This window comes from Sander lucioperca, chromosome 4 (genome assembly GCF_008315115.2).
Source record: "Sander lucioperca isolate FBNREF2018 chromosome 4, SLUC_FBN_1.2, whole genome shotgun sequence".
NCBI lineage: Eukaryota > Metazoa > Chordata > Actinopteri > Perciformes > Percidae > Sander > Sander lucioperca.
The window spans coordinates 8,161,297-8,182,978 of record NC_050176.1 but is presented as its reverse complement, the minus strand read 5'-3'; the positions used below and the strand labels follow the sequence as shown (position 1 = coordinate 8,182,978).

The following is a 21,682-nucleotide window of genomic DNA, read 5'->3' as shown; positions in this document are numbered from 1 at the left end:
CATTCAGGGCTCAACGCTAACTTTTTGAAGTGGTTGCCGGCTTGGCAACCAGGCATCAGCTTTGGTTACCGAAATTGACAATACGGTTGCCATGTTTTAAACTGCCTGTATTTGGAGCAATTCATTTTAGGGCTGAACGATTAATTGCATTTGCGATAATATCGCGATATGTTAAGACGCGATTTCCTAATCGCAAAGGCTGCGATTTGGTCACGTGACTCGCAAGAGCAAATCAGCCTGCACCCGCAGAGAAAGCATCAACTTAGCACGCTAACGCTACGCCGTACCTTGAGCAGATTTCTGTCATTCAAACAACTCTTGAGTTGTAGTTTAAAACTTGTACAGCCATTTTAATAAAATGAAAGGTTTTATTCGGGCTCGAGTCCATACACGCAGTTAATGGATACAGGCACACAGAACTGAAGGCTCAGTTAGCAACGATTAGCTCTGATTAGCGGTTAGCTCCAGTTAGCTAGCTCCGTTATAAAGATAAGAGTGGAGGAGACTGCCACGGGGAGGGGTAACAACCAGACTCTGATAAATGACGTTCGGGGAGCTTTCACAGCAGCGTGGCTGTGTTGTTTCAACGGTTTTATTAGTACAGTTAATCCCACGGCAAGACTAGCTGCAGCATGCTACTACTAACGTAACGATAGCCTCTCTGTCTCTGAGTGTGAGTGCAATGTGCAATGCACGCGGCACGCAACTTCATGGAGGCAGCTCCTCTGTGTGCGCTGTAAAAAAAAATACACCGTTGTATATACTGTATATACTATATTTTTACTTATTTAACTGTCTAGTAAAGTTCAAAGACAGTTTAAAAAGTGCAATCCACATGTTTACATATGTTTATTACAGTAAATGATAATTAAATGTAAATACTAAGTGTAGTAAAGCCACATATTTGTTTTTATATTTCTGCAATCTGCACTTTAGTTTGTGTGATTTGTTTCTGACTTTCATATGAATGTTTACACCAGGCTTGGTCAGTGCTCAATATACTACTGTGACTGAAGTAGTTAAATAAAAGATGTCATTCATATAAATTCATGCATCACCTAATTTCATCATGACATACAGGCCTGGCCTCCAGGAAAGAACAGTTTGTTTAATCTATCTAATCTTGTATTGTTCATACTATACAATGATTTATTGCTTGTCTTTGTTGAATAATACAGAAGACAAAGAGCTTAAAAAATAATCGCATATTGAATCGCAATCGCAATGTTTTTGAAAAAAAACGCAATTAGATTATTTTCAAAAATCATTCAGCCCTAATTCATTTCTTATGTAACTATACCACACATTTTAATAATGTTGCAATATAATTTCCCATCCCTCTCAAATAGGGGTGCAACGGATCACAAAACTCACGGATCGGATCACCGTTTTGAGTCACGGATCGGATCAATTTTCGGATCAGCATAAAAAAGGGGGGAATTTAAATGATGATTAAAAATGTAATAACAAGAATTACTTCTTTCGCCAGTAAATTGCTGTTAAAAGACAAAAACAGATGAGAAAAGGGTATTATACAATAACTTTGAATGCACCAGGAGGTTTACCAGTTTACCAGTAAATGCAGCATTTAGTCCCGTCTGTTGTGCTAGTGCTAGTTTGTGTCTTTTAGCTCATAGCTTTAGTGGCAGACTGTTGTACGTCCCGCTGTTGGAATCCTCTACAGTGAAATACAGTCACACTTTATTTAACTGTCAGCATTTTAACCGTGTTTAATCCAGTTACTACTGTAGCTAACGGTAAGCTAACGTTACCTGCTGCCAAGCAAAATGTGTTATTAGTGTTTTCTAGCGTGATGTGTATTTGTATGCAGCGATATTTCTGTTGTCTGTAACGTTTGTTTCATCAGATTTTTGAGCATCAGAGAGCAGCACAGACATTTAGGTGCCACCGTAATGAGGCACCGAAAACCGCGTTGCTATTCCATCCGGTAGATACTGGGCACCAGTGCCATATTAGCACCAGATTTTAACATGTGGCGTTAACGTGAACAGAAAATTGCGTTGCCTGTATCTTTTCACGGCAAATGCGCATGTGGAAAGAAGTCGCACAACAGCTGAAATGTTGTGTTGCGCACAAATGTAGTGTTTAAACTTTACGGAGACAACCAAATAAAATATTGACTCCTTTTGAAATAAGATTTTCCAGTTTTGTAAGTTTGATTTGTTTATATATATATATATATATATATAAAAAACACAAATATTGAACAAGTGGTTGCCAAAGGGGGCAACCAGAGGCCACGAAACGGTTGCCAATTGACTCAATCTCAACCATTACTGTCGAGCCCTGCCATTGAGACTGAGCTTTGGAGGCTTTATGGATGAAGTCGTGACATTTGAAATCTTAATGAAGACACTATGTATTCTTTCTGTTGATGAGGCATAATTACATCATTGTCATCATTCAATAGATTACCTGCCAAACCACCAGCATTATGGCATTATCTTCCTCAGTGGAATAATCACAGGAAAGAATTTGCAGGTATTTTTTACTCTGTTGGGATTCGAACGGTCTGTGATATTCCAAGAGCTATTTTGCATTAGTGTATGCACTTTATTATTATTTTTTTTATTTTTTTTTATGAACTTTGTTTATTGTTTTTTTTTTTACACAAATTGACAATACAGTTACAGTGCTTGTGAGTGACAGTGCAATATATATGATAAAATAACAAAATTGGAAAAAGGAAAAAAAACATACATCAAAATAAATAAAATAACAATAAATAATAGTAAGACAGACAAACAAAACAATCAACAGCTCAAGCTGCAAGTTACTAAGAATGTCTTTTATCCACAAAGCGTGAAATGGTGGTCTTGATGATTTCCATCTCAATAATATTTATGTCTAACCAGCAATGTTACAAAAGCTATCAGCTCTACTTGTAGCTTAGATAAAGGTAACCGAGAGATGCCAAAAAGAGCATTAATAGCATCTGGCTCGATAAGTGAATGTGGTTTGCTGATGTCTTTTGACATTTTTCACAGGGGGTGTCATTACATTTTTGAAAGTCTAACTTTGGTCCAATAAGTGCGATGAATAACTTTGCATTGGATCAACCCATGTTTGGCGCAAACAGATGAAGTACGCACCCGTTTAAGAATATCCCCCCCAAACTTTGTCTGATATGGCCTCCCCTAAATCCTTTTAGAGTTAAGAGAAGTTGAAGATAACCCTAGACCATATAAAAAATGCACCATTCGATTAAGAAGGTGGAAAAACATGGTTCGGAGCTGAGGTAGAAAAAGACTGTAAGCCAAAAAAAGCGTTTAATTGGTTCCACATTCTTCAGGAGGTTTCTACCATTATATTTCTAACATATGGGGAGATGGGGCAGTTGATGGGAGAGTGGACAAGAGATGTCAATGACACTGGTTTAGAGGAGAAGGACTCCATAGCCAGCCATGCAAGAAGAGGGTCAAATGTGATTTTCTACTTTTCCTGGATGTTTTTTTGACAACTCTTAGTATATCTTATACTATATATATGTATATATGTACTATGTATATCTTGTGTAGGTAGGGCTACAACTGATAATTATTTTCATAATTGATAAATATGAAATATATGGTCTATAGAATGTCAGACAATGGTAAAAAAATTTTTGAAAATGGTCCAAGGTGATGTCATTCAGTTTACCATACAGAGAACAGAAGACTATGAGAATCAGCAAATATTCCTATATAAGAAGCTGGAACCAGTTAATGTGTAATTTTTAAATTTTTGCTTTAAAAATTCCTTATTGATTATCAACACTGTTGCAGTATGTGACAAATGATAAATTATCTAATTTATCTAAATCTATTTGTAAAGAGCTTCACAACGCACAAATGTGACAAAGTAATGAGAATGGCATCCTCCAACATGACAGAATCAAAACTAAAATCTAATACTATCATTTAATGTTTGAGATACTTGTTTCTGATATTCTACTGTATTGTAGCTAAATATAACATTTAACCACTATATAATTAATGTAGCGAAGGGGTGGATGTTGTGATGATGTGACCAGGCAAGGTGTAGCAGTGTGAGCTCAGCTATGTGGTTACTGTCTACTGATGGCTCCATGCCAAGAGACTGCTTGCAGTCCGTTTGTATCACTTGAGAGCAGAAGATGTTTGCCTAGAACAATGATGTCCTTACTGAGCACCACCTTACAAGAATTTTCAAAGAATATTTTGTAACATAAATCATAGGTAATCTCTGTTGACAAAAGTTAATAATTTGTTCCAGATTCTAATTCTTCATGAGCTGTAACAAAACTTTCCCTTCTTCCCACTCAAGCTGCAACAGCGTATATGTAGTCATCAAATTCACTTTGTATTTATTTCAATTGAAAATTCAGCCAAAGTATAAAGAACATCTTTGTATTTTTCTCTATTTTTAGAGGGCTTAAGGGAAAAAGAAGTGACTCCAGCCCTATCTCTTAGCTCAGGGAAGCCTGTGCTGAGTCACACTGTAACCAAACCGCCCTAACAGAGTTCTTTTTGTTCCCTGATAAGCAACAGCTGTCTGCTCAAATAACTTTTTTTTCTTCAGTTTTGTGTCAGAAAACCAATGTGTAATTAACAGCCAATCCATGTCAACTTTTTAATGTTTTTGCTGTTCTGCAGGGTTACAGACATGTCTTTCCTCTGATACACATGCTTAGTGAACTTTTGTGCTGCTAATTGATCATCTTTTTTATTTCTCTTCAATGCCAAAGACCCCAAATGTGAAGCTAATGAACAAGGAGTTTTAAGAGATTTGAGTTGCATTGCATGCAGATCTCTGCTGGTCATTTGCATTAGCATTCCTGACTCTGCATGTTTTCCTGTCCTCTTTTTGAGGATTGTGTGACCTTTTAAGTCAGACCAGCATAGCATAGCGCTGACATAAACCACTTTGATTGCTTCTGTCCACACAGCAGGCAGTAGATGTATAGGTGATAATCATTAGGGGTGCACGATTCAGAAAATGTCACGATTCGATTCAATATCGATTTTTAGGCTCAAGATTCGATCCAAAATCAATTTTCGATTCAAAAACGATTTTCGATTAAAAAAAACGATTCACAGTATGTAAATGTAGTTACTTTTCACATGTGATTGCAGCAGACACAATTAAAAAAATCTTATGAATCGATTTTGAATTGGTAGAGCTTGAATCGCGATACGAATGTGAATCGATTTTTTTGCACGCCTCTAATAATCATGCTTCAAACTTTGTTGACATTAGATCATAAAAGAGAAAATAATTAAGAAGGACTTTATAGAAATTGATATACCATGTCATGCTTGGCTTTGCTGATTAGCATGGTTGAACAAATAACGTTTAACCCAGTAGCTCAGGAGCATGAAGGACTGGATATAGTAATGCCACTGTGATGTATTATTGAATGCCACTATTTGCTCATCCTTTGTTGCATTGGTGGTGCAGAGTGCACATGAAGAGGATGGTTGGCAGCTCCAGGCTGAGAGCTTTATGTGGATACTTGTATGCCTTTATCGGCAGGCTGTCTCTCCGTTAATTAAGCCTGCCTCTTACTGGAGCATGGGTGTCTTTGTTCACAACTGAAACTGGGACACAAAATCTTATTTCTCCTGAATGTCTTCATCAAAAAAATTAACATCAGGCCTGTCAAAGATTAAATATGTTTTGTCCACATCATGACAATGTTAGAAGTTGTTATTTTCACATTTGCTGGTCTCCATTCACATCTAGACCATGATGCTGCACAATGTACAGCCACAAAATTAGAAATGACCTTTAATTGTAATTACATCTCTATTTCATCCATAATTAAAATGTGTTGTGTGTGGGGGCACCATGGTAGCTCACCTGGTTGAGCGTGCGTGTACTAAGGCTCAGTCCTTACCGCAGCAGCCCGGGTTCGAGTCCAACCCGCGGCTGCATGTCATTTCCCCTCTCTCTCCCCTGTTTCCTTTCAACTGTCCTGTCAAATAAAGGCCAAAAATGCCCAACAAATAATCTTTTAAAAAAAAGTGTTGTGTGAGGCAAATGCATTTCTTTATTTCCCTGGGAAGACAACTTGCATGCTTTTTGGGGTTTACAAAACATGGTAAAGCAGGCCAGTTAGCCCAGTTATGTCAGAATGGAGGGCACTGTTTCATGCAAAAGCAGAGACCCCAGAAAATGTTTCCCCTTTTTCCATTGAGAGAGGCTGAGGCCCTGTTGCTAAGCACTGCTTGGTTCACAGACATTTACTTGGACATTTCCGGAGGGCTGGGAACCCTTTCAACTGTGTCAGAGTCCCCCTCTGTTCACCATAGTTTCCCTGGGTTGTGGGCTCAAGAAGATTCATATGTAGTTCAGCTATTAGCATATACGTATTGTTGATAGTAACTTTCTTTCCAGAGAGTACACATTCTTTTGTGCAAACTCTGCATTTTGAGAACTGTTGACCACAACATGCTGGCTGGCTGGTGTCTTGTTATGCCTGGTTGTGTAGGTGTCCAACCCCTTGCCCTCAGAGCCCCACTAATCCTTCAAATACCCCCTGGGGTACACCGTCGAGGACAGCCAGCTGAGTCATCCCTCTCCCCACTGCCTGTGACCCATGCTGGTCAGGAGCGCTGATCTGTCTGCCTGGCGCTGTGCCCACCATGGGGGGCTTGGGAAGGGGTTATTATTGCGAGGGCCCTTAGTACATCCTGAGCCGCATGAAGTTTATTTTTTTACAGGCAATTCCAGTTAGCATGGTGTGAGTACTGGCCTCAGTAATGTAGAACAGGGTTGCTGCTGGTGATTCCAGAGTAACAAATCTCCATGTGGCCAGGTTGCTACACAGAGCTGTGCCCAACATCACCAGAGATACCAGTGTGTTACTCTTGTATATGCATATCTGAGATGGTTTCAATTTTAGCCCCATTTAAGCAACGTTGGGCTCCATTGCTAGCAGCGTTAATTAAAATCTTTATTTAAATGAAGTTTGGACAATATTGAATACTTTATTATTATAATAATCATTAATCATAATCATTGATATTTAGCTATATATATATATATATATATATATATATATATATATATATATATATATATATATATATATATATATATATACACTACAGTATTAAAAAAAAAATGGTTTGCCAGAATAACAATGCAATATTAGGCTCCACAGTATCAGACTACAGATATGTAGTGTGTGTGTATGTGTGGTGTGAAACTTCAGCCAGGTGACAGTTGTCATGTTTTTGTCAGAGGTCTTTCTCCACACACACACACACACACACACACACACAGACACACACACACACACACACAGACACACACACACACACACACACACACACACACACACACACACACACACACACACACTGGCCGTCAGAGACAACATCATTTAAAGGATGTGGTTTTGTTACCCAGCCAAACACAAAAATCCAAACGGTGAAAAAAGAGTGAGGGATGCAGCATGAAGGAATAAAAAGCATAAGGAAAGTTGGTACAACTACTAGACAATAGTCAGCAGAGGGAGGATAAACACCCTCTTGCCATCTTAATTTAAAGCATGATCATGACTGGATAGATGGCTGCAATTTATCCACCAAAAAAGTTTGTATTGGCGTTATGTATCATCATTGATGCGTGATTTAAAAAGCCGTAATCCGACAGTGTCTACTGTATACTGTGTACCCCATGCGCTCTTGAGATAATGGAGTGCTCCAGCAGCAGACATGTCAGGGATTAACCCTATCCTGTCTGTCTGTCTGCATTATACAGCTGTGGGACCTATATGCTGTTGTGGATTAAAATCTCCACCTCTCGCATCTGATTTCTGGAGTCAGTCAAAGAATGTCGGGGTGAAATTGCCACCGGTTTAATGAATAGAAAAAGCATGAGGAATTGCCACATATAAGGATAATAAACGAGTGGAACAATTTAAATACTGTAGGATGCTTGGCAGTGTGCCAGCAAGATGCAGTTGTGCACAGTTTTCTGGCATGATCTGTGAATTCATAATTTGCACAACACATTTGTTCTCATGCAACACTGGTAGTGAACTAGTGATATAAGAGAATTTGTGGCATTCACCAATTTTGTTGTACTCTGAATTTTCTGTGTAGTAGTGGTCCAGATCTGTTGTACAAGTTATGTAAAGACTGGCTGCCTTTCTCCACAGGGCAAAAAACCCAAATTTACCTGAAATCATAATGCTTTTATCTGAATGAATTTGGAGTTTAAATATGATACCGAAATTGACAAAAATGAACTGAAAAAAACTTAAACCGTTTTGCTTTACAAAGGTTTAGATTTTTAGTACGTTTTTTAGCATACTGTATTTTCTAATTGTTTCGGATCCTCTAATACCTCCACTGACTATGTTTTGTCTCATGATTTCAGAAAGCTGGGCTTGAAACTCTGCAGTGTTTACTCTTACTTGTTTACTTGTGAACTTGGTAACATTTTTGTAAAAAACCACAAATTGAGCAGAACAGGTATTTTAGGGGTGACAATTATGCTAATGATCAAATCTCACAAACATGCACCTCCTTAATGAAAAGGTGGCATTTATCAGGCTGAAACAGGTGATTAACGACAAGTTTGGTGAATCTGGCTTGGAACAGCTTATAGGAACAAGTCTCTCAGAAAAAAAGTAACAAGTTCAGGATAAAAGTACAAAAATGTTCTTAAATGAGGCCCATTGGGGTTTTTGTGAACAGAAAAAACAAAGCATGATGATAGCACACACATGTACTGTACTTCGATTTGTTGATAACCAATGCATACGAATACTTAAATACTATAAAATATTAACTGTGACATAATGGTGATATAAAGGCTGCTGTGTGTGATGAAATAACATCAACCATGTTTTCATTTCTTTTTTTTTTATAGACATACTCTGGTCTCTTCTGTGTGGTCATAAATCCCTACAAAAACCTGCCTATCTACTCAGAGAACATCATTGAGATGTACAGGGGCAAAAAGAGGCATGAAATCCCCCCTCACATCTATGCTATCTCAGAGTCTGCGTACAGATGTATGCTGCAAGGTAAGTCTGAGTGTTAAAGTATATGGTTGCCTCTCATCTACCTTAGTCCTCACATACACGAATGACCACTCAACGTACATTAAAATGCCATTTAATGTCAATGTATTGGCTTCAAAGGTTTTGTGGGAAATTATGGCTTGTTTAAATCCACATCCTGCCTGGGTCACCTTTTTAAAGGTCACATCTATTTCTACTAATCATCCTATTTTCTATGTCAAATTAGCCATGATGTGATTATCACTCTCGCCAAAGTTGTTTCTGTGCGTGTCATGTTACGTGGAAATGTCACAGCCAATTTACAAGGGTGTCTCTTTCTACTTTCTATTAAGAGCTGATTGTTCTTGGACTATCTGTGCTGCAGTGTCTGTTCAAAAAGTTACTCTATTTCTCTAAGTTACTTTATTCTCCAAAATACATTTCTGCCAATGTGTTCATGATTGCTCTATAAAGGCCCATCTTTTCAGTTCATTTGTCAATGCTACCTGGACTTTTAGAAGACCAAGAACCTAATGTCTTTTTTGCATTTTGGTGGCACATTTCTGTTTTCCACATCAGCATTGTGATTTTGCTAGTAATTTGAGGAATGCACAGAACAGGGGCCCAAAATATGCAGAGAAAAGCTAGACATGTGGGCACAACATGAATTCACCTACAGAAAAAAATTAAGGTCTGAAATTTTAAAATTCAATTCAAGCCTTCATACAGTCAAAGTTATGTATCACAGTTATTTTCAAGCATCTGTCTCTATTAATCGATACAAATATGACTAGTGTCGTAGCTCTGTCTTTCAACCTTTTTTGCATATGTTTCCAAGTTAATTATTTAAGTTGCATCTTTTAGAGTAAAAGTGACCCTCTAACATGCATATGTTTAATTTAAGTGCATAACACTGTTGTCATCTGTGGCATCCAGTCTGCCCTAGTTGTCACGTTAACAATTCATTAGGAACATACAATCTTGTAAGTGAAGACAGTCAGCTCAGAACGATGTCTTCAAAGATCCTTGCCTGGTGGTTGGCGAGCTTCCAGGCTCTATGAGCAGTGACTGACTGGGATCAGAACAGCAAGAACAGAGAGGGTGACCCCATTGTGCTCAACAATAGGTCCTTTGTGTGATTGCGAGGGCCGACCAGTGGGGGTAGTGACAAACTGGACAGTTCCGTCAGTCCTTTTACGATTTGCTTTCCCCACGTTGGTACACAGGAGAAGTTTCATTAGTGTCAATAAGAAGCTTGATGATAGCTTTGCCCTCTTTAAACAAAAAAAATCCCTGTTTTACCCCCTGCTTTTTTATCAAAAATGTTCAGATTTGTCACACAGTTTTCTTGTAGTTGTATTTTCTAAGCTTTGGTCTAAAGATGCTTGTTGTGATGTTGATTAATTGGTAATATCTCTTCACAGCTGATGATGTACAAGCACAGGAATACAGTTTCAGTTGAACTGAGCTGTTGTTGAACTCTGTCAGCTCGTCATTTAGTCCATCTAGTTTCTTGTTGTCACCTCCTCCTCTTTTCTTCACACCCTCTATTCTCTACACACTGCGTTTCTACATGGATGGACATAAACGCATGGGGGCAGGGCTGGGAGACCTGTCAGTTAGTAACACGTTCAACATATTTGTGCGTTTTACTTATTTCTTGAAGCAGTGACCTCAAGCTTTTCAACATGCTGCATGTATTTACTGTATTTCTCAGAGTACACAAGTACTTGTAATTTGTAATGCATTCCTACTCCAACCCATTTTCAGTTGTTGTTGTTGTTGTTGTTGTTGTAACGGAATTAACAGTGTTGTTGTTCAAAAGGAGGTTTTTAGGTTGGAGATTAGTGGAGGCCAGCTGCTATTCATCTGTGGCCCTGAGCATTTCAGCAACCTGGTTAACATTATATTATCCAGCTGTATAGATTAGCACTGGTGTTTTTTTTCTTCTTCTCTTTTCTCCAAGTGGCCAATAAAGACCCTGGAAAACCAAACACACATTTCTTAGATATGGATGACATTGTCTGTCAGGGTATATATAATTGTTTATTGCTGTAATTATATACACTGTGATGTAGTAAGGTTTCTGGAAAATTAACTAAAAGTTTATAGATAAAACAACCATACAGGAAAGTTGCTGTTTTTGTCTCATTCAGCAAATGAAATAACTTTAACACTTTGATGCAGGAATTGTATAAATATCTAATACAGCCATAAAACAGTCTTGCAACATTGTCTACAATGGTCCAGTATAATGCTGAAACAATTTATTCTTCAGGTGATTAGTCGATCGCCAGAAAACTGTCAGCAATTTGGATAAAATCAATTAACATTTAAGTCATTTTCAGCTTATCATCATTGCAAATTGCATATCTTGGGTTTGGGTGGGACGAAAGAATTTGAAGATGTCCCTTTGATTTCTTGAAATTATAATCACCATTTCTCACACACTTTTTATAGAATAAACAATTAAATGATAAATCTTAAAATGAATAAATAGATTAATCAAAAAAACTTAAATAATCGTTAGTTACAGCCCTAGTCTAATACAACCAAATATATTAAAGAGATAACTACCAGGGTGTAAATGGTCTGGCAAAATTTTTAACAAACTTGTATCTTCTCACATTATAATTAATCATATTGCCCAACCCAGTCCCTGTTAACTCAGAATGTTTCATTAAATTTCAGTGATTAATGACAGATCTTTCACACATCATGTTTAGACTTTGCAGTCAGTTGCCATCTGAACAACAAAGAACACTTGAGACAAATAATTTGTTGTCTCTAATTTATGAGCTTTGGAGCTGAACAGATTGGCCAATCATATTTACGGCTAAAGGTCTAAACCTCACAGGGATCTGTTAATTACCTCAGCGTTGCTGTGAAGCCAGTCAGTATTCAGATGGGAGGTTAAATGAGGTGTTACCTAACCGTGACAGGGTGTGTAAGCAGACCTCTAGAACTTACTGCACATCTGTCATTGATTAGCGGTCCAGATACTTTACATAATTGCCCTCGCTGCTCAGCCGAGGTGAACTCACTGACGTACAAGAATCTAATTTTATCATATCTGGAAATGTACTGCAAGAAAATGCTGATGCTTGCTTGAATGAAAACATTTGTTGAAGGACTGCTCGTGTCAGCAGCTGCGATGGTTTTCAAGAGTGGACATGCATCAACAGCACTGTAAATGTCCCTAGGTGGGGTTTTGAAACAGGGGGTCTTTGTTTTTGTGGAAATGGTGAAACACCCCCCTTCTCAAGTCTCTCCCTGGTGTCTAATCAGGGCGTTAGGTCAAGTCCAGCTAGATCCATCTTAGCTTAGTGAGGTTTTTCCCAAAGCACAGCTCTCTGATTTTTCTCATAAAGTTCAATTTTATTATGAACAAAGCACTTCTCATCTCACATGGCAGCAGCATTACTGATATTGATAAAAGATTAAATTAATTGTTTGAAGAATGCAACGCATGTTCCATGAAGTTTTCAGTGATGTGCAAAGTGTAATCTATATTGTCAGTGTTGGGATTTTAACCCTGTGAATGCTGGATGGTGTGTATTAGCTGCTTCAGGGCTCCTATCAGAGAGCACGAGTCACCAGGTGGAGTTCAACTTTTTACTTGGTAGTGCATTACAGGCAGTCACAAGCTGTACATTGTTGCATGTATGAAGGAAGTTTCTGAAATAAACCCCAAAAAGGTACATTAATGTCACAGCTGTTATAACTACTATTATCTGACATAACAGTGGGTTATTAATCACTTAGTAACAAATGCTGAAATAAAATGTACAATTACCACACTGTGCAAGTAAAATGAACATCCTACCCAGCACAGTAACAATTAAAGCCCCAAAAAACGTATCACACACTAGCTAGTAACATGTGTGATGTACAGTAAAATAGTAATAGTGTAAAAATACAGATAAACTAGCAGCTTCATATCGCAGGGTAAAATGGTTAACATTCAGTACTCATTTCAGACTGAAACAACTCAGGAATAGCTTACTCTGCTGCCACAATAGCTAAATATAAAGAGTACCAACTTACATCGTCTCTGACTTCTGTACAGGCAACCGCCGTAATGAAAAGAAACGGCGATCTCAGGGATTTCTTACGTAACTTAATTAGCGTACGTAACTAACGTAGCCATAACTAATGTAGCCGTAACTACACAGACTGTAACCTACACAGTCTCCGTAGCGTGAGGAATTCACAATAGTCAGGAATGTTTGATAAAATGAGCTCAGGAATGTTTATAATGGTAGAGTGTGTACACTCTCAGCTAGTCTTGCTTTGTCAGACCATCCACACGGAGCGGAGGAGGGTCTGGCTAGTCCACATAGCATTCCAGGATGGGAGAAAAACGTGCTCTGGTTTATTGGCGTTTCTTTTCTTTTTTTTAAGATCATTTTTTGGGCATTTTTAGGCCTTTGTTCGACAGGACAGCTGAAGACATGAAAAGGAAGAAAGGGGGAAATGACATGCAGCAAAGGGCCGCAGGTCAGAGTCGAACCCGGGCCCGCTGCGTCGAGGAGTAAACCTCTATATATGGGTGCCAGCTCTACCAACTGAGCTGTCCAGTTTCTTTAAACTAATCACAATCGTCATGGGCGGCGCAAAGCTCCGCACTGAGCCGCTGTAAAATAGTCGTGCGAGAGAAAACTCAGATTTGACAGATAGTCTAGTTAGCTGTCTCAGTTTTCCATGCGGAGATCTGAGGAGCAGTCAACCACAGTCCTCGTAAATCCACCGGAGCTTACAATTCAAACACAAAGAAAACGGAAGGAAACGGACATCGGCGAAAATACATGCATCTGGCGGAATTTCCTGTGAGACCGGAGCAATCCCGGAAGTGGAACGTCTAACTCTCAGCAAACACTGGCCCACCTGGCACAAATGAGGTCTATAGCAAACCATAATGGCTTAGATGGCCTTTTGAACTGAGGCATGATGCCAGGCTCATTCAACCTCAAACCCCCTCCTGGGCACACCAGAGCATGTTTAACATACAGGACATTTTTGCTAATCTTTTGAAAAAGCGACCCACCACATTTCGAAAAGATGCCGCAAGTTGCAGTGAGTGAGTGACAGGTTTGTTTTTTTTAAAGTTTTTTGGGGGGGCTTTTCTTTATTAGATAGTATGGACAGATAGAAAGGGGGGAGAGAGAGGGGATGACATGCAGCAAAGGGCTGCAGGTTGGATTTGAACCTGGGCCACTGCAATGGTCTCAGCTTACATGGGGTGCACACTCTACCGGGTGAGCTAGAGGCCGCACTGTGAGCGACAGGTTTACAATCACTGAAACGATTGATATTTTTCTCCCAGTAGGGCTGGACGATATGATCACAATTAATTGGAACATTTTACCTTGATTACAATTAATCAACAATTTTTTTTTTTTTTTTGGTTTATTTTTGCCCTCATAGTTCACTGACAAGGTTTGTATTGTAAATATTACAGGTGGGATTTTTTTTTTCATTTTTTTTTTTTATAAAAGAGTCGATAGAAGAGTACATATCTTATCTTTGTGATTTTTAAATAATTGAAGGAAACACACAGATAAACTATTTATGGTTAGTTATTGAATATTTGAACAATTGCAATGAAAGCACACATTGCTTAAAAAGAAAATGTCTTATGAAAAAAGTCACATTTTAGTTGTTATGTAAAAAGCAAGTTTCTTAAAATTCTTTGCAAACTAAATAAATTATTTTAAATATTGCCATATCAAAAGTAGAAACTAACCAACAAAATCAGTTTTAAATATTGCCATGTCAAACGTGAGACGCGGCTTTCAAGTGGGGGAGTGGAGTTGGTGTCCCAGAAAAGTTAATACGAGACTTTCACTTTAAGGGGACCAGGGTTTTAACCCAAACCACAGTCTTTTTTTCTAATCTTAACTAGTTGTTTTGATCTAACTTTACTTTCGTCGCTGCATGACGGTCACCTTTTATCAGCTTAGTGTTTCTTTACAGTGTTTCCCATACAAATGAATCAATGTATGGGAAACACTGTATATGAGTCTTGCTTGTAAAGTTCACCTGGTGGCTATTTTCTTTACATCAGCGACTGGAAGGGAGACAGCTTATTGGACAAATATTCCATGGTACAATATTATGAGCCAAAGTAGATTTATTTCTGCTTTGTCTTTTTCCTCTTGTCAATATTAAATATATAACCTTCAGTATGTCTTAATTTGCCTTTCACATTCAATGATTTTCCAGCTTCTTCACTCCAGCTGCCTCTTTTTGGCTGCCACACTACCTGTCACCACTGATTTATTTTGCACCTAATGTAGATATTAATCACATTTTCTGGACTAGTTTCGAAGCTTCAGTTTGCCTTGAATACAAATCTAAATCCTGTTGTCAGTGTTTCTCAACCACAGTTAATCTCCCTATTAGATTTCATTACAGATTTTCCTTCTCATAAATGCTCCACATAGGAAACCAAATACTTTGGACCTCCATTGCATTTATTTCCATCTGTAAGTCCTGGGCTGAAGCATCAGTCCCAGTTCTGCCCACACCAGAGACCTTTGCCATTATAGTTTAAAACGGATGGTTTGAAATGATTGACTGCTTTGACTTTTAAAACCATATTGACAGACACCTCTGTGTCAAGGGGTAGTCCACTCCCTTTGGACCAATAGTAAATGGTTTTCTTTTATTTGGAAGGTGCAGTAAGATGAGAGACAAGTAGTGGTTCATGCCACTGCAAACACAACCGTAGCCTTCTTTTAATAGGCTGTCATAAGTGTAACTGCTCTGAGGTGTTAAAGTAATAAACAATCACAAGCCCCTCTGTGTTATGAGATAGCTTTTCCATTCCAGGACACTACAGACACCCAGAATTCTTCAAAATCAGCAATGCTTAACATTTCTGTTGTTATAGTTAAGTTTCATGCCAACACTCCTGCTCCATCCAAGTGTGCTTCGAAGCAAATCCTATAATTGCCACATGAGATACATAAACCACTACTTTATTTTACTTGGAAAATCAAATATATGTGGTAGGCCATGCATAGTCATTATGCATTATGCAGTAGTTGTATTTTTTTGTCATTGATATTGGTCATCACAGCCTTAAACCAGTGTTGTGTCATAGGATGTATGGCTAGATTTGCCGGATTGCACTTATTTTTTAGATTATCACTTAAAAATATATGGCATTGAAATATCATGACAGTAGTTATAATTTACTACAGACCTTGCAGCTCACGCATTGCAATATTTCCTGCCATTTCCCTTGCTGCCGGTGCGCTTTGGGTCCGACTTTCGTGGACTTCGCGGGTCGTGGGGGGCGACTTGCGCCGGGGGGGCTTGGACTCCTTCATAACTGCTTGCAGCTCTAGTTTAAAATGAAATTAAAGCTGAGTTTTCTGTGGATTCGGGGATTGTGGCGTAAAGGTTAAAAACCCTGAATTGTGACCAAAAAGTTGGTGGTTGCTACCCAGGTTTATAAAAAACAATGTTGGCAGAAAATAATGTTTTAAATAAGTTGAGTCAGAGTCAGTGGCAGTTTTAAACCCTCAACACCTATACAGATGTTTTTTTTTAATTATGTTGCCTGATTAGACCTTCTCAGGACATTGTTGGTGTGTACAAACTGTTCTTGATTGACATCTCCCTGGCACCATTCTTATTGGCCCATACTAGTGCAGTCCCCGTTCAAAACGTGCCTGTTTGGAACAGGCCGATTGCTTGGCCTGTGGTATTGCTGCTTGTACAGTAGCTTTCTCCAGAACCATTGTGCCCCAAAATAACTTACTGAAGGCCCCCAAAACAATCCAACTGTGTACTGTACTCCTGACTTACTGTGTACTTCTACTTAAGAGGAAAACATTATACTAATACATTTATCTGACAGAGAAATGTTAATGTTACGTTGGAGATTCAGATTTTACATACAAAATATCACAATTAAAATTTGATGCATTATTATTCAATAAACTATCCAGCATTAAATTAGAGTTGAAAGTTCCACCTTAAACAGGCGTTCAGTAAATGTAAGTACATTGTGCTGATATAATGCCTCTCTTTTACTTTAAGTAAACATTTTAATGCGGGACTTGTACTGTGCGGTATCAATACCAACATTCCCAGTTAGAGAAATGGTGAAAAGTAAAGCAAGAAGTTGTTTGCCTGGGGACCCGAAATCATTATATTATTATATTAAACATTTCAGTCAATCTAGTCTCACCAAAAACTAATAATTTTGTAATTTTAGTCAAACTGATTTCACATAAGATTTTATCTGATATATCTTATCATGATCTGATGAAAAACACAGGTGCCTATCCACAACATCATCTTGAGAGAGAGCGATAGAGAGGGGAAGAAAAGGTGGGAGGCAATGAAAATAAAGAGTTTTTAACAATTGAGCAGAGGTATTAATTTCCAAACAGGCTTATTGGCTTGATGGCACTGTTCCTGTAGGCTATCTGCTTGTGACTCCAGGAAAGTATAGAAAAGTTTGGTTTGTATACAGCAATCATGTAACTTGGTAGCAGCAAAAAGTGAACCACAGCTATGCTATTGCTGCACAGTTCATTGTTGATTTGTAATTAGAATTTAGGTCTAGACATAAGAACATTTTGTGTAGTGGTGTGTTTGTTGTAGATATTTACTGTAGGAGAAAGGACTAAGTAAGCCGTGGACAGCCCTGGATGGTACTGAAGAGGAAATAAGGTCTTTGATTTCTTTTTTTTTTTTTTTTTTTAAGATTTTTTCTTTTTGGGCATTTTTCGGCCTTTATTTTGATAGGACAGCTGAAGACATGAAAGGCGAGAGAGAAAGAGAGGGGGGGGGGAGCACATGCAGCAAAGGGCCGCAGGTCGGAGCCGAACCCGGGCCCGCTGCGTTGAGGAGTAAACCTCTATATATGGGCCCGCTCTATCGACTGAGCTATCCGGGCGCCCGAGGTCTTTGATTTTAATTTCATACTTGAGTGGATGCTCATTTACTGAAAACACTTTTACAGCTTCCAGTTGATTGCAGTATATTATACTTATCTGTAGCTAAGCAAACCTCATTATTAACTTATAGCTCCCTTTTTCTTCACAGACAGCACAAAGGCAAAGCTCTACTGTATATCCTCCTGTTAATGAGACAGCATCAGAGTGCTCATCGATTTGTCTTCATTATCATGAACATTCAGCTAATGTGTTGTACTATTTACATCACTGTGGTTTTGTGGAAGTTTTTGTCTCGCTGTGACACTTAAGGAACAGCTAGATCAGAGTGCAGAACTGGTTCCTGAGGTGAGTGTTTGCACTTCAAATACAGGCATTAGCCATCAGAGGCAGACACTAGCCCAGACCCAGCGTGCCACAGCCTCACAATGAGCTCACTGTCGTGAGATCAGCTTTCCCTCTGCCCCCTCCCCTCCTCCTCTCTCCTTAGCGGGAAAAATGCCACATGCGGAGCCGCTGTGTTTATGTCAAAGCTGCAAGACATCCTCAAATTTTTCACTGTCACCAGTTTTTAAGACCATTGCCGCAGTCTTTTTCTCTCTGAGGGCTACTTTTATCGACCTCTCTGTAGCCTGTGACATGTGACTAAATGTCAGTTATGTTTTTGCCCTTAAAGTCTGGATTCAATATTTAAAATTATATTCAAACTTCAGAGCTTTCACTGAACTAAAATGTTCTATACCCTGAGGGAATCTTCACTGACTACCCAACATAATGGAGTCACGTGAAGCTGGCAAGAGTTTTACCAATCACGCGAAATGCACAAAACAGTCCTTATGACCATCAGGTAATGTAACGGAAATAACAGCCCCTGTTAGTTCTCATCTGCACAAAGTCACAGTCCTCTGCCAGTAATCAGCGCTTTACAGTCTGGAGAGGTTGTTAAGGTTGCAGCAGTGCTGGCAAATTGGTGAATGGAAGTGAGAGGTCTCACAATGACTGGATCACATCTTTCCACTGTCTGCAGCCAGTCTGATAAAGGAGACACTAGCTTTCTGAGCGGTGTTGTTTCGGTCTGATTCAGATTGGGATGTGAATGTAAAGAGAGATGAGAAATAGGTGGGGGCTAATGATGGATTGTGTTTGCATGTGTGCTGTCATTTAGGTCAGTTTATTTACACAAAGATATACAGTACATACAATAGATTTAAAAAAAAAAAAAAAAAAAAAGAAAGAAGCAATTTCAGTGCAGGAGAAGCCTAAAAGGCTTATTCAGAGTCCTCCCCTTATACAAAAGAGGACATGATAATTTCTAATAATAAAGCAAGTAAAAAGACAAGGCAAACAGAAATACAAACCATAGAGTCAGACAATAAATGCAACCAACAGAATTATCCCAACATAAGGTTTAAGATGAAATGAGAAACTTCTTTAACTGTGACCTAAGGGCCGGAAAGGAAGTTAAATGTTTTTAGTGATCCGTTCAATGAATTCCATAGCAGTGGACCTCTATATCTAAAAAATGTATATCTTGATGTACGACAAATAGGCAAATGGAAATCATGTTTTTGCCTAGTTGAATGTGAGTGAATATCTGAAGGGTGTGTGTGTGTGTGTGTGGGTGTGGGTGTGGGTGTGGGTGTGTGGGTGGGTGCATCCATGTGTGTGTGTGTGAGACCAATTTCCTTGTTACATTACTTAACTGCAGGAAGTTCCTGGTCAAAGCCAGGAAACCCAGGTTGTCCCTGATGAGCCATTCAGCTGTGTCCTTATTCAAATAACGTTCCATCACTTTAGCCCAAAAGAGCACAGTCAGCACTTCAGTCCAGGAAACCTTCACCTCTGGCAGAACGGTCCAGCCTGGGACTCAACTTGTACAAAATGAGTTGAAATATTCACAGCATGTTTTAGAGCACTGGTTCCTAAACTTTTTGGCTTGTGCCCCCATTAAAATTAAGCAATGTTTACTTGTGACCTCTCATCACATGTTAAGGCCTTTGAGTGCCAACTTGGGTTGTGAGCAGTTCAGCCAGAGTGTGGTTTTTAAAGTTATGTTAATTTATAGAATTTTAGAGGCCTGTTTTTTGATCGATTGTCCCTTAAATCCTTATATTACCCCTCAGGTTAAACTTGGGACTCCTGGGAAGGTTCCCGACCTGCAGATTGTATACATTTGAGTCTCCCTACATATTTTAAAATAATGTGAAAGTTTGAATACAAAATGTGAGTCTTCCTTCCTCTTTCATGACAAATAGATCAAGGAGCCATCAGACTAACCAGCTGAACCGAATTAGATCACAATCTAGGATTGGACCATTTGCATCTCTGGTGCTCCTCATTGTTAAATGATCAGCTCGCTTCCATCCATCTCTACTTCTTGGATTTTAATATCTTGTTAGCTTGTTGCTGGAATGGCAGAGAAACCCATCCACAACAGCGGGAACTATCATTCCTTTGCCATGGATCTTATTTGTATGCTGACATAGAGTGGGTTGCATCTACTGAATCAGGAACAGATAAATTATATGTAATCACTGCATTGCATTTTTTTTGGTAACACTTCAGATCCAAAGTAAATTAATTTGCAAGCTCTTGTTGCCCTGCAACCATTTGCCCAGGGCAAACTTGAACAGGCTTTTTTTCAGGCTGTTGGTGAGCTACTGGATGCATTTTAGAAAACTAAATGGACATCTTTAGATAAATGTGAATGTTAAACCTAAAGTTGGCTTGTTCAGTCATACAGCTATACATAAAGCTTACAGTCCGTAAAAGATTAGGGCTGCACAATATGAGGAAAATATCTAATTGCGATTATTTTGACTGATATTGCGATATGAGTCAGGATATTAGAGGGAATGATAATTTTTATATCGTTATTCTCATTTTCATAGAAAAGTATTAAAAAAAAAAAAAATTAAAATGATTATAGTGTGATTTTAGCGAGAATCTATACAAAACAAAGACATTTTCTTTAGTCTGTTCGATTTGTAGTTTGACACATATTTTGCCTTTAACAAATATTGTGCCCCCCTGCAATTTGGAGATTGCACTAGTCCATATTGCGATTTCGATAAAATTGCGATTGATTGCGCAGCCCTAGAAAAGACAGGCTTACCTCTCCCAAGTCAATCTACTAATGTACCAATGCCAATCACTAATTACCGGTAACTCTGTCAATTAGCAAAAGTGTTGACTTTGCAATACAGTTACAGTATTAATGGCCTCTGAGATCAGCCCCCTTGATGAACAGGCACTTACTCATCAATTACAGGAAACTGTCTTAGCTAGAATGAAATGAGATGGATGCCAACCTGCAAATATAATGTACCTGCAATTTGTATTTGGGGATAAATCCATATCATTTGATTTCATGTTCTGTTAACATCATTATAATTAAAAACAATTGTATATTTACATTTTTAAGATGACGTTTAAAAAAACAAAAAAACATTTGAAACAAATTTCATTCAGATATGTAAACATAATGACATTGAAGGCAGTCAATTTAAAATGTTCAAGTACAATACAACTGTTTCCAAAGATGAATGGATAATCTTGACAACTAAAGGCTGTTACACACGGGGGGGCGTGTTAAATAAACGACACGAAAATACTAAATAATCAAAACTATTCATACCGGCAGCAATGCAAATTTGCAACAGTTTTAAATAAAAGTTTCGAATATTCGCACCAGCTCATCTACCATGTCGGTGGGACAGTTTGAGGTCCTCTGGGGACGCTGACGAAGCGAGAGAGAAAGTGACAGGAG

The 21,682-nt window shown here is 38.5% G+C and overlaps 1 protein-coding gene across 2 annotated transcripts in view; it reads left to right on the top strand.

Annotated features, from left to right (window-relative positions):
• The window catches only part of LOC116043026 (myosin-10-like), a 77,432-nt gene that overhangs the window by 12,082 nt on the left and 43,668 nt on the right, over window positions 1-21,682 (top strand). For both annotated transcript variants that reach the window (XM_036000365.1, XM_031289522.2), the window contains exon 3: window positions 8,866-9,022. In XM_036000365.1, the coding sequence (XP_035856258.1) occupies window positions 8,866-9,022 (157 nt within the window). The remainder of the gene's footprint in view (window positions 1-8,865; window positions 9,023-21,682) is intronic.